Genomic DNA, 13769 nt, shown 5'->3' with positions numbered 1-13769 from the left:
GCTAGCTGCGCAGCATTTGTGCACCGCCGCCGTCAGTGTCAGCCAGTTTGCCGTGGCATACGGAGCTCCATCGCAGTCTTTAACACTGGTAGCATGCCGCGACAGCGTGGACGTGAACCGTATGTGCAGTTGACGGACTTTGAGCGATGGCGTATAGTGGGCATGCGGGAGGCCGGGTGGACGTACCGCCGAATTGCTCAACACGTGAATCTCAGTCTGGCATCTGCTTTACCGACGATCAACTTTATATGATCATTCCATTTTAAATCACTCCTAATGCGTACTCCCAGATAATTTATAGAATAAACTGCTCCCAGTTGCTGACCTGCTATTTTGTAGTTAAATGATGAGGGATCTATCTTTCTATGTATTCGCAGCACATTACACTTGTCTACATTGAGATTCAATTGCCATTCCCTGCACCATGGGTCAATTCGCTGCAGATCCTCCTGCATTTCAGTACAATTTTCCATTGTTACCACCTCTCGATACACCACAGCATCATCTGCAAAAAGCCTCAGTGAACTTCCGATGTCATCCACTTTTGTCACTTCAGTGTACATTTAACATATTTCACACATACAGTCCTGGAAATGGAAAAAAGAACACATTGACACCGGTGTGTCAGACCCACCATACTTGCTCCGGACACTGCGAGAGGGCTGTACAAGCAATGATCACACGCACGGCACAGCGGACACACCAGGAACCGCGGTGTTGGCCGTCGAATGGCGCTAGCTGCGCAGCATTTGTGCACCGCCGCCGTCAGTGTCAGCCAGTTTGCCGTGGCATACGGAGCTCCATCGCAGTCTTTAACACTGGTAGCATGCCGCGACAGCGTGGACGTGAACCGTATGTGCAGTTGACGGACTTTGAGCGATGGCGTATAGTGGGCATGCGGGAGGCCGGGTGGACGTACCGCCGAATTGCTCAACACGTGGGGCGTGAGGTCTCCACAGTACATCGATGTTGTCGCCAGTGGTCGGCGGAAGGTGCACGTGCCCGTCGACCTGGGACCGGACCGCAACGACGCACGGATGCACGCCAAGACCGTAGGATCCTACGCAGTGCCGTAGGGGACCACACCGCCACTTCCCAGCAAATTAGGGACACTGTTGCTCCTGGGGTATCGGCGAGGACCATTCGCAACCGTCTCCATGAAGCTGGGCTACGGTCCTGCACACCGTTAGGCCGTCTTCCGCTCACGCCCCAACATCGTGCAGCCCACCTCCAGTGGTGTCGTGACAGGCGTGAATGGAGGGACGAATGGAGACGTGTCGTCTTCAGCGATGAGAGTCGCTTCTGCCTTGGTGCCAATGATGGTCGTATGCGTGTTTGGCGCCGTGCAGGTGAGCGCCACAATCAGGACTGCATACGACCGAGGCACACAGGGCCAACACCCGGCATCATGGTGTGGGGAGCGATCTCCTACACTGGCCGTACACCACTGGTGATCGTCGAGGGGACACTGAATAGTGCACGGTACATCCAAACCGTCATCGAACCCATCGTTCTACCATTCCTAGACCGGCAAGGGAACTTGCTGTTCCAACAGGACAATGCACGTCCGCATGTATCCCGTGCCACCCAACGTGCTCTAGAAGGTGTAAGTCAACTACCCTGGCCAGCAAGATCTCCGGATCTATCCCCCACTGAGCATGTTTGGGACTGGATGAAGCGTCGTCTCACGCGGTCTGCACGTCCAGCACGAACGCTGGTCCAACTGAGGCGCCAGGTGGAAATGGCATGGCAAGCCGTTCCACAGGACTACATCCAGCATCTCTACGATCGTCTCCATGGGAGAATAGCAGCCTGCATTGCTGCGAAAGGTGGATATACACTGTACTAGTGCCGACATTGTGCATGCTCTGTTGCCTGTGTCTATGTGCCTGTGGTTCTGTCAGTGTGATCATGTGATGTATCTGACCCCAGGAATGTGTCAATAAAGTTTCCCCTTCCTGGGACAATGAATTCACGGTGTTCTTATTTCAATTTCCAGGAGTGTATTTGTACACATATTTCACCCATATATATAGCGAATTTCGTCCTGCAACTTGATTTTCACATGGTTCAATGTTTACGATGTCTTATTTTCTGAATTACGTGTCGTACAATTTTATAATTTTGCAGGTACATTCAGCGGCGTATATGCATATTCTTTACGTGTTTTCCCATTTGCAGAATAACCACGGAAGATGCTTTATAAATAAAAGCGACATACGTCTGGTGTAATTCTCTTTAATGAAACTGCCGTGAGCTCAAGACGGAAACATCAACATTATTTAACCACTGAGTTAGAATGTTTCTTTAGTTTGGATCCCCAACACACACAATGTCCTTAGATGTGCTAGCCATAGCAATAGTTGTGTAAATAATAAAAATATAAAGTGCCTAAAATTATTTAATTTGTAAAGCGAACAGTGCGGTCGGAGAGCGGCTTACCCCAAGCAACTTACTTCACTTTCCTAATCAAACAAAGAAACGCTCAAAACAACGTTGAGAAGCAGAAGTGCGCACATCGGAAAATTCTGGCCTTACGTGCATTGGAACATGGATGGGCTATTCGTACTCGTATACTCCATAACACCCACTGAGGCTTACGGCCCAAGCGACATAAGCCACCGCTTGGATCGCCATACTGAAAGGGGCGCCAGATTTGGCACAACTGAGATTTCTACACAGGACATAAAATTAGTAGAGGCTGCTTGGAGCGCCAAGTTCAGAGGGGCAACAGGGGAGTCCAAGTGCAAGATTTGTATACAGTGCGTGTCTCAATTAGTCGCGAAAACTGACAGCCGGCCGGTGTGGCCAAGCGGTTCTAGGCGCTTCAGTCTGCAACCGCGCGACCGCTACGATCGCAGGTTCGAATCCTGCCTCGGGCATGGATGTGTGTGATGTCCTTAGGTCAGTTAGGTTTAAGTAGTTCTAAGTCCTAGGGGAGTGATGACCTCAGAAGTTAAGTCCCATAGTGCTCAGAGCCATTTGAACCATTTGAAAACTGACAATTGGTGGAGATGTACGTGGGAAAATGGGGGAGGCTGGGTGGGGGTGGCGCGTGGGGGCGCTAAGTGATAAGTCGCTTGTCTGAAAAATATTCTTGAGCTTGTCCAGGTTTTGGTAGGTAATGCCCAATACTTTTCTGCCCTAGGGCCTGTAAGTATCAAGAGTCACCTCAACTGGGTGCTTTTCATAATGATGGGCGTGAATGGTAACGAAAACGTTTCAAGGTGATTTAAGTAATGAAACTGAAATCGAGAGTTTGCTAACTTCTGAGCTCTTGTTGTTATTATTATTCAAAGATGGCCAACTAAGGACCATGTGAAACAGCTGCTTTATGACATCGTAATCTTTTATTTTACTTGGCTAGCAAACACTTCATCGTTGTTGCTCTCTGTTGATCTCTTCTTTCTGCTATCCATGCCGGCTGCGGTGGCCGTGCGGTTCTAGGCACTTCAGTCCGGAACCGCGTGACTGATACGGTTGCAGGTTCGAATCCTGCCTCGGGCATGGATGTGTGTGATGTCCTTAGGTTAGTTAGGTTTAAGTAATTCTAAGTTCTAGGGAACTGAAGACCTCAGATGTTGAGTTCCATAGTGCTCAGAGCCATTTGAACCATTTTCTGCTATCCATGTCCCTAATCTATTCTTTTGTGTTTTCTTCTGGAAACCCTTGGACTTTTTGAACCTTTTCCTTGAAGTCGTGTCTGTTTTCTACGTCTTTGTCTTTTGTTCCCACTTCCTGCATATCTAAATGGTTCAAATAGCTCTAAACACTATGGGGCTTAACATCTGAGGTCATCAGTCCCGTAGACTTAGAACTATTCAAACCTAACTAAGCTAAGGACATCACACACATCCATGCCCAAGGCAGGATTCGAACCTGCGACCGTAGCACCAACACGGTACCGAACTGAAGCGCCTAGAGCCGCTCGGCCACAGCGGACGGCCCTGCATATCTCTCGTAACTTCTATAAACCATGGAATTTTGGTTTCTGGGTTTTGCAAAGAAGTTCTGTATTTTTTTTATTAGTCTGTTGTTGTCAGTTCTTTTTAAATGGGCATAAAGTATAATGCTCTGCTGTCTCGTTGTATCGATAATATTCTGAGTTTTTTCATACAACGCATAGATGCTTCTGAGTTTCGAAGCCCTATTTTGATACTTTGGATCCATTTTTTTGGAAATTATCCTTTTCTTACTTCTCAAAAGTATTTAAGTGTTTGGCTGTGTTTATGGCGAGGTGTTCTGAGGCATAAAGACATCTGATCTTAATCGATATATTGTACTGCCTCAGTTTTGTATTAAACAGTTTTTTAATGTGTGTATTTTATTTTATTAAAAAGGATTTTTTATTGTAAATGTTCTTTGTTAAGTAGAGTTTCATTTCTATTTTCCTGGCTCTTTTTATGTTACCTGCTTTGTTCTGAGAATTTGATTGGATTATTTCTCTCATAATTAAATTCTGAAACTTTACTTTTACAAATTTCCGTTGCATATACTTTATTGCAATAGTTGGTCATAATTGAAATTATTAAGAAATAATCATAATAAACTAAATAATATTTTTTATTGTGCAGGAAGACGTGTTTAAAGAAGCCAATGGTTGAAACCTGCGACGAGCAGCTAGCCCCCAGATTTATTGGATACAAAGGTGTCGACTTCGCATGGAAGCGGAGGTAACAAAAGCGCACTATGATCGACGAAACAGATCCCGTCGAATTTTCGGCGGCAGCGAGGCTCTCGTATTTCTTGCTGTTCGCGGCCCAGAGCGCTGCGGCGCAGTTCTTCTCGTTGTACCTGAAGTACCTGGGCCTGTCGGCCGGCGACGCTGGCGCCGTCCGCGCTCTGCAGGCGTGGGCGGGCGTCGCTGCGGCGCCGGCGGCCGCCGCCTTGTCCAGCTCACTCTTCGGTTCGGGCCGCGGCCGCGGGGCCTTCGCGGCGCTGCTGCTGCTCACCTCCGTGGCGGCCTACGTCAGCCTCGTCTTCGTGCCGCCCTTCGCCGTTCCGAGGGATGTAACTCACTGCTCGCACACCGCCACTCCAGGGCCAGGCTGGGGACTCTTCGTTCTGGACGACCCAAACGGCACTACGAAGTTAGAGGCCCACGAATCAATCAGTCGTATTTTACAGGAGACCAAAAATAAGACATTCAACATTTCAGCGCCAGAGATAAAAACTGCAGTCGATCCAGAGACTGTACAAAGCAAAACCACTGCATCTACACCAGAGAGAGTTGAGACTTCGAAAGGTGACTACAGCTGGCACAAGTTCATCGGGCAGAAAAACAGAGATATGGAGGATAACGATTCGCCTGAGCATAATTCTGCTGATACTGACACCAAGCAAACATCTGACGACAAATCGTCAGAAAGAAAGACTTCGCCAGTCTCCTGGCAAATGGAGGAAAGGAAGGGAATTCTCAATTCCTACCACAAAATCACTAACACTCCGTTCATTTTTAATTATGATTTGCCAGTCGCGGAGAATTCTCAGAAAAATAGCCCACCGTATATTGCAGATGGTGAAAATGATAACAATATGTTGGTAACGCCAGAGCATACTGACTATGACTACGTATCACAATACTTGAAGCCCAAGCCTTCAGACAGTCATCACTACCAGTGGATTGACCAGAGTAAGTTTGATGAAATGCAACATGGTGACGTTTCAGGAGGACAAGCCGAAGGTGGCAGCAAGACGTTTGCAAATCCTAGGAGGAAGATGTTTCCGAAAATTTTCCAACAGAATCAGCCAAACGGCGTTAACAATATGCCGACCGTCGGAAATCCTTATCAGCATAAACAGCCTCTCCACACTCCCAGATATCGCGAACAACAATTAAATGGCGCTGATAATGATCTGGACTACTCCAATAGTCCCAAGAAGCAGTACAGAAATCAGCAACAACAAAAAGATCAAATTTTGGACTTATCACAGCAGTATGACAGTGTAAAACCGATATATCAATACCAATTACCATCGCAATATATGAATGAAAATGGCATTGTCAAGCGTAGTGTACGCAGTGTTCATAATAGAATTTCAAATAGTGGCGTCGTGAACAGTGTTGATCTGCTCCATTTGGAACCAGTTACTTCTGATCATGTGCTACAGAGTGAAATTACGACGAGGAGGGGAGCGTCGGGTAGTGTAACAGATTTATCACCGTTATTACAAAAGAATACTGCACTGAATAGCCACTTGAACGTTAAAAGTCAAATAGGAAATAGTTCACGTCCAGATGCAAACTCTATGTACACGGACAGCATCGCATATTTTTCTACTCTTGAAGACTTTGGTGCCAGCAAGTACGGTTCGTGGTCAACTGTATTCTACACGGTGTTTGCTATATCACTGTTTCTAGAGACCGGGTGCCAGTCAGCTCTGGTCTGGATGCTGAGACTGTGCGGAGTAATGACGCGGGACACTTGCGCGGTGCTCGGGGAACTCGTTACGAGCAGCCAGGTGCTGGTTGGGTGGTCGCTCGTCGTGTGTCCCCTGGTGGGCGTGGTGGCTGCCCTGTCTCCCTGTCCGTTCCAGATAACAGCACACATGGCGGTCGCCGCCGCGCTCACCTTCTGCGCTCTTCTTCTTTTGCCACTGGTTGCTCCAGTGTCGAGATCGAGGAAAAGGAAGCCATCGAAACCGTCCTACCGGAAAACCTATGAAGATATGCACGCCACACTCATTACAAGGTATGCTTGGACTTCTTACATTTTTCAGTCTACAGGTTGTTGCCTTTTCATTGCTTTCATCGGAGTAGGAGGAGTAAAGACAAGGTAGTAAATTTATTAGCCAAAAGTGTTTGTGGTGTAGGGTTGCCACAGACACAAAGGTATCGGAAGGTATTAATCTTCTGGCCCGTGTAGTTTTAAAATAGTGGCATCTGATATGCTCCGTGTAACTGTTACAGTTGTAGCCGGTTAAACATTGTGATTTCGTAAGAACATCCAGTCTTAATTTTTTTATGACATTGTGAAAAATCTCTCAGATTTTTCTTAAGTCTTTGACGACATATGCTGAGTGCATCGCATTCAGGTACTAATTAAAAAAAAACGTTAGAACTTTCATCACCAACTCTGAATTTTCTAGTAAGGTGGTAATATAATTTCAACTTCAAAAAAGAACTTCTAATCGGAGTACAGCGACTATTTTTAATGTGCTGCTAGCTGCCCTAGAATTACCTTTGCTTCATAGATATTGCAGCGTTTCTAGAATTGCACGAGAAAGAATACTTCATCAGGTCAACGGAAAAAAACATAAAATCTTTGAATTTTGTCTTAAAATTAATTTACTTCTAAGCCTTTGTTTTTCTAGCAATGCACTTCACCCTGTTTTTTAATTTAATTATTTTTAACTCTCATTAAATATTAAAAAAACTAAACTCTGCCTGAACAGACCATGAAGGCCCAATAGTACCGACCGGCCGCCGTGTTATCCTCAGCCTACAAGCGACCCTATTAAAATTTCACTGATGTTAAGAAATCTACTCTTTCTATCTACAAACATATACACTTGATGCTGTACCACTCATTCTTCCCTGCTACCAAGCATTCAACTGTCCCACTATTATTTTATACAATATTTTGCAATTTATGCTCAGATACCTACAACAACACAATCAAAATACGCTCCTCCCCTACTTTCCCCCATATTAGCAATGAAACTACAGAAAATGATTTATTTTGTTTTTCTTATTTGTTAATCAACCACTGATCATGTACCAACCACCTACTTGTCATGGGTTTCATCAGCTACATTCATATTTTTGCATACATACATATGTATGAGTTGCATACACACAATTTGTGGATTCCTACATACACACACTTTTACATATGCAACATAATATGTCATGTACACATGTACACTTAGAGTCCTATGTCAACGACGGAGCTATGCTGCTATTTACAAGATAAACAAACAGTGTGGTTACAAATTTCAGTGACTTAAATATGAAAAATATAGAGTCACATTCATAACGACACATGTCCTTGATGTGTTGTTGTGGTCTTCAGTCCAGAAACTGGTTTGATGCAGCTCTCCATGATATTCTATCCTCTGCAAGCCTCTTCATCTCCAAGTACCTACTGCAACCTACATCCTTCTCAATCTGCTTAGTATATTCATCTCTTGGTCCCCTAATACGATTTTTACCCTCCACGCTGCTCTCCAATACCAAATTGGTGATCCCTTGATGCCTCAGAATGTGTCCTACCAACCGATCCCTTCTTCTAGTCAAGTCGTGCCACAAATTCCTCTTCTCCCCAAGTCTATTCAGTACCTCCTCATTAGTTATGTGATTTACCCATCTAATTTTCAGCATTCTTCTGTAGCACCACATTTTGAAAGATTCTGTTCTCTTCTTCTCTAAACTATTTATCGTCCTTGTTTCACTTCCATACATGGCTACACCCCACACAAATACTTTCAGAAACGACTTCTTGATTCTTAAATCTATACTCGATATTAACTAACTTCTCTTCTTCAGAAACGCTTTCTTTGCAATAGGCAGTCTGCATTTTATATCCTCTCTACTTCAACCATCATCATTTATTTTGGCCGGCCGGGGTGGCCGAGCAGTTCTAGGCGCTACAGTCTGGAACCGCGCGATCGCCACGGTCGCAGGTTCGAATCCTCCCTCGGGCACGGATGTGTGTGATGTCCTTAGGTTAGTTAGGTTTAAGTAGTTCTAAGTTCTAGGGGACTGATGACCTTAGACGTTAAGTCCCATAGTCCTCAGAGCCATTTGAGCCATCAGTTATTTTGCTCCTCAAACAGCAAAATTCATCCTGCTTTAAGTGTCTCATTTCTTAATCTAATTCCTGCACCTGTTTTAATTCAACTACATTCCATTATCCTAGTTTTGCTTTTGTTGATGTTCATCTTATATCCCCCTTTCAAGACACTGCCCATTCCGTTCAACTATTCTTCCAGGTTCTTTGTTGACGCTGACAGAATTCCAATGTAATCGGCAAAACTCAAAGTTTTTATTTCTTCTCCACAGATTTTAATTTCTTCTCCGAATTTTTCTTTTGTTTCCTTTTCTTCTTGGTCAATATATAGATTGAACAACATCGGGGATAGACTACAACCCTGTCTCACTCCCTTCCCAACCAGTGCTTCCATTTCATGCCCCTCGACTCTTATAACTGCCATCTGATTTCTGTACAAATTTTAAATAGCCTCCCGCTCCCTGTATTTGACCCCTTGCTACCGCAGAATTTGAAAGAGAATATTCCAGTCAATACTGTCAATAGCTTTATCTAAGTCTACAAATGTTAGAAAGGTAGGTTTGCCTTTCCTTAACCCATCTTCTAAGATAAGTCGTAGGGTCTGTGCTGCCTCATGTGTCCCAACATTTCTACGGAATCCAAACAGATCTTCCCCGAGGTCGGCCTCTACCAGCTTTTCCAGTTGTCTGTAAAGAATTCGAGTTAGTATTTTGCAACCGTGGATTATAAACTGATACTTCGGTAATTTTCACACCTGTCAACACCTGTTTTCTTTGGGATTGGAATTATTATACTCGTTTTGAGGTCTAAGGGTATTTCGCCTGTCTCACACATCTTGCTCACCAGTTGGCAGAGCTTTGTCAGGGCTGGCTCTCCTATGGCTATCAGTAGCTCTAATCAAATGTAATGTTGTTTGCTCCTGCGGCCTTGTTTCGACTTAGGTCTTTCAGTCCTCTGTCAAACTTCTTCTCCAATTTCATCTTCATCTACGTCCTCTTTCATCTCCGTAATATTGTCCTCAATCCTCAAATACATAACCCTTGTACAGACCCTCTATATATTCCGTCCACCTTACTGCCTCCCCTTCTTTGCTTGGAACTGGTTTTCCATCTGTGCTCTTGACATTCATACAAGTGGTTCTCTTTTCTCCAAAGGTCTTACTGCATTTTTATATTTTCTCCTGTTGTCAATTAAACTCAATATCTCTTCTGTTATCCAAGCATTTCTATTAGCGCTCGTCTTTTTGTCTACTTGATCCTCTGCTGCCTTCACTATTTCATTCCTTAAAGCTAACCATTCTTCTTATACTGTATTTCTTTCCCCTGTTCTTGTCAATCGTTCCCTAATGTTCTCTCAGAAATTCTCTACAGCCTCTGGTTCTTTCAGTTTATCCAAGTCCCATCTCCTTAAATTCCTGCCTTTTTGCAGTTTCTTCAGTTTTAATCTACAGTTCGGAACCAATAGATTGTGGTGAGTCCACGTCTGCCCCTGGTAATGCCTTACAATTTAAAATCTGGCTTCTAAATCTCTGTCTTACCATTATATAATCTGTCTGAAGCCTTTCAGTGTCTCCAGGCCTCTTCCACGTATACAACCTCCTTTCATGATTCTTAAAGCAAGTGTTAGCTATGATTAAGTTATGCTGTGTGCAAAATTTCACCAAGCAGCTTCCTCTTCCTTTTCCTACCATCGAATTCCAGTCACCCATGACTATTAAAGTTTCATCTCCCTTCACTATCTGAATAATTTCTTTTACCTTATCATACGTTCCTTCAATCTCTTCGTCATCTGCGGAGCTAGTTGACATATATACTTGTACTACTGTGGTGGACGTGGGCTTCATGTCTATCTTGGTTACAATAATATTTTCACTATTCTGTTCGTAGTAGCTTACCCTATTTTTTTATTCATTATTAAACCTACTCCTGCATTACCCCTATTTGATTTTGTATTTATAACCCTGTATTCATCTGTCCAGAAGTCTTGTTCCTCCTGTCACCGAACTTCACTAATTCCCACTATATCTGACTTTAATCTCTCCATTTTCCTTTTTAAGTTTTCTAACCTACCTACGCGATAAAGCGATCTGACATTCCAAGCTCCGAACCGCAGAACGCCAGTTTTGTTTCTCCTGATAACAACCTCCTCCTGGGTAGTCCCCGTCCGGAGATCCGAATGGGGGACTATTTTACCTTCAGAATATTTTACTCAAGAGGACACCACCATCATTTAACCATATAGTAAAGCTGCATGCCCTCGGGAAAAATTACGGCTGTAGTTTCCCCTTGCTTTCAGCTGTTCACAGTACCAGCACAGCAAGGCCGTTTTTGTTAATGTTACAAGGCCAGATCAGTCAATCATCCAGACTGTTGCCCCTGGCCGGCCGGTGTGGCCGTGCGGTTAAAGGCGCTTCAGTCTGGAACCGCGTGACCGCTACGGTCGCAGGTTCGAATCCTGCCTCGGGCATGGATGTGTGTGATGTCCTTAGGTTAGTTAGGTTTAATTAGTTCTAAGTTCTAGGCGACTGATGACCTCAGAAGTTAAGTCGCATAGTGCTCAGAGCCATTTTGTTGCCCCTGCAACTATTGAAAAGGCTGCTGCCTCTCTTCAGAAACCACACATCTGTCTGGCCTCGCGACAGTTACGGTACCCCACCATTGTGGTTGTACCTACGGTACGGCTATCTGTATCACTGAGGCATGCGAACCTCCCCACCAATGGCAAGGTCCATGGTTCATGGGGGGGATGTTGATATAGCTACATAAATCATGTAGTGGGAAAAAAATGTGAATTTCAAATCATAACTTTGTTTCTAAAAATGATTTAACCAAATGAGAGCAATGTTGTAATAAAAGTTGTTTCAGTTTGCCTTTCATTTCCATCTGATTTAATTCTCTTGAATTTAGTGGAAGATGTCTGTATATTTTGATTCCCTTATACTCTGCACAGTATTCATCAAATTTTGTATTGTGTGGTACAATCCATGAGTGATTTTTGTTTCTTGAATCTTTGGAGTGGTGATCTGGGCTATTGTTTAGGGACTCAGAATGCTGTAGTGTGAAACAAACCAAATTAATTATGTACATGTATGCTAAGGGCAAGGTTTTAAACTGTTTTAAAAGTGGCGTACAGTGTTCGTACTTCCTCACTTGTTGCTTTTGTAATTTTAGAATGATAAGAGATTCAGAGCTATTTCCCCCAGAAAATCAGACCCTAGTTGCTAACAGACTCAAATAGGGCGTCGTACTCAAGTTTTAAAGTGTCTACATTAGTTGCATCTGTTACTGATTGCAGTAAGAAACAGACTTTGTTAAGTTTTTTTACACAATATCTGGATGTAATTTCCAGCTTAGTCTGTCACTGATGTGCACTCCAAGAAACATAGTGTCATTTACGGTGAGGCCCAGATCTAGGGGGGGATCAAATCGGGGTATCTGCCCCCGGCAGCAATGTCAGGGAATGTCAGTCGCGTCACAGTGCGACGTCTTGGATAACTATACTTTGGGGTGATTTCCTTGTTGTCTGCAAGAATCCATGGATCAGAACGTCTTAATGAATGACGTCAATCGCATTATCAGCTGACGTCGCAGCAACTATCTTGAATGACGTCAATTGCATCACAGTGTGACGTCTTGGATAATGGTACTTTGGGGTGATGTCCTTGTTGTCTGTGAGAGGCAGTGGTTCAGAATGTCTTAATGTCAGTTTAGAGCCGGCCGAAGTGGCCGCGCGGTTCTGGCGCTGCAGTCTGGAACCGCGAGACCGCTACGGTCGCAGGTTCGAATCCTGCCTCGGGCATGGATGTGTGTGATGTCCTTAGGTTAGTTAGGTTTAACTAGTTCTAAGTTCTAGGGGACTAATGACCTCAGCAGTTGAGTCCCATAGTGCTCAGAGCCATTTGAACCATTTTTTTGTCAGTTTAGAACCTGACACAGACCTCGAAGTCATGGCAGAAAAACAAAATGTTTGGCAGTGTACAAAGCGTGTTAGAGTAGAAAAAAAAACAATGTTACAAACAATGAGACAGGGCCACAGGGGGCGTCTCTTGCGACTTACAATATAGTCTGCGGGATACGATCATCCTCCTAGAGTACAGGTGATGGTACTTTAAACTGGTCTGTGCAGTTGATCAATACCTGTATATTCAATAGGATCGTCACACATGGTCGATATCTGCACACATGCAGCATTTGTTTTCGATATATGGTAGGAGGGATATGCGGTAAAAATCTTATCTAATTATCTATCGGATGAAGTTAGTTGAGCTTTTGTAGTTCGTAATTTTTCTCTGATGGATGGTACAGAATAACGAAGATAGCACGTTGGGGAGATAGATGTGAATGGACATGGATCTGTAGTACTTGTATGTAGTTTGGAGAACCACCACAATGCACGCATTTCCACTGAATGGTCAAAACACGGTTCTGTTGCACTAAGGTCATTCTGTTTCTACACGGGTTGTAGAAGGTAGTGGATATGGCTTTCTCCGATTTCTGCTCAGTTCCAACTAACATGGGAACGATCATGTGTGCAAAGCTGCAGGGATGGTAGCAGAGAGTCTGAGGAGGGCAGTTGCAGATTGCATAAGGGCTATCGAAAACGAGGCGGGAATTTTACTGTAGCAGATAGGTTCGAGAAAGATGACTTGTTTCGATATACAAGAGTGCTAGAAATATGACTGAGTAGTGGTTGTAATCATTAAAGGACTTGTTAATAGGATCCAATGCAGGTATGTGCTTGAATGGAAAGACCGTATTCCAAATCATAAACATCGTTTCTAGCAGACAGCATTACACTAGAGGCCTGAAAGGCTAGTGTACATTTTCTTATGACCACAATCAGCACACCATCTACTACTACTGTTTGTGATCCTTCTCAATCAGTCATTGCCCTTAACTCAGTGGATATATCGCAGAACCTCTGACATGGTATCGAGACAGAATACGTTACACATATTGGAGAAATATCTAGCTGGGGTAGCGTGAGGGAGTCGCAAATATCGCATACATACCACGTTCCTTAGCTGAATCACTTTCA

The 13769-nt window shown here is 44.1% G+C and overlaps 1 protein-coding gene across 1 annotated transcript in view; it reads left to right on the top strand.

The window, feature by feature from the left end:
• Positions 1 to 4932: 4932 nt before the first annotated feature.
• Positions 4933 to 13769, top strand: part of LOC124774937 — a 553705-nt gene continuing 544868 nt past the window's right edge. The window contains exon 1 of the mRNA XM_047249628.1: positions 4933 to 6692. Coding sequence (XP_047105584.1) covers positions 5290 to 6692 — 1403 coding nt within the window. The 5' untranslated portion in view covers positions 4933 to 5289. The remainder of the gene's footprint in view (positions 6693 to 13769) is intronic.

The sequence above is a fragment of the Schistocerca piceifrons genome, chromosome 2 (assembly GCF_021461385.2).
Source record: "Schistocerca piceifrons isolate TAMUIC-IGC-003096 chromosome 2, iqSchPice1.1, whole genome shotgun sequence".
NCBI classification, from domain to species: domain Eukaryota; kingdom Metazoa; phylum Arthropoda; class Insecta; order Orthoptera; family Acrididae; genus Schistocerca; species Schistocerca piceifrons.
This window is presented reverse-complemented; position numbering and strand designations above follow the sequence as displayed.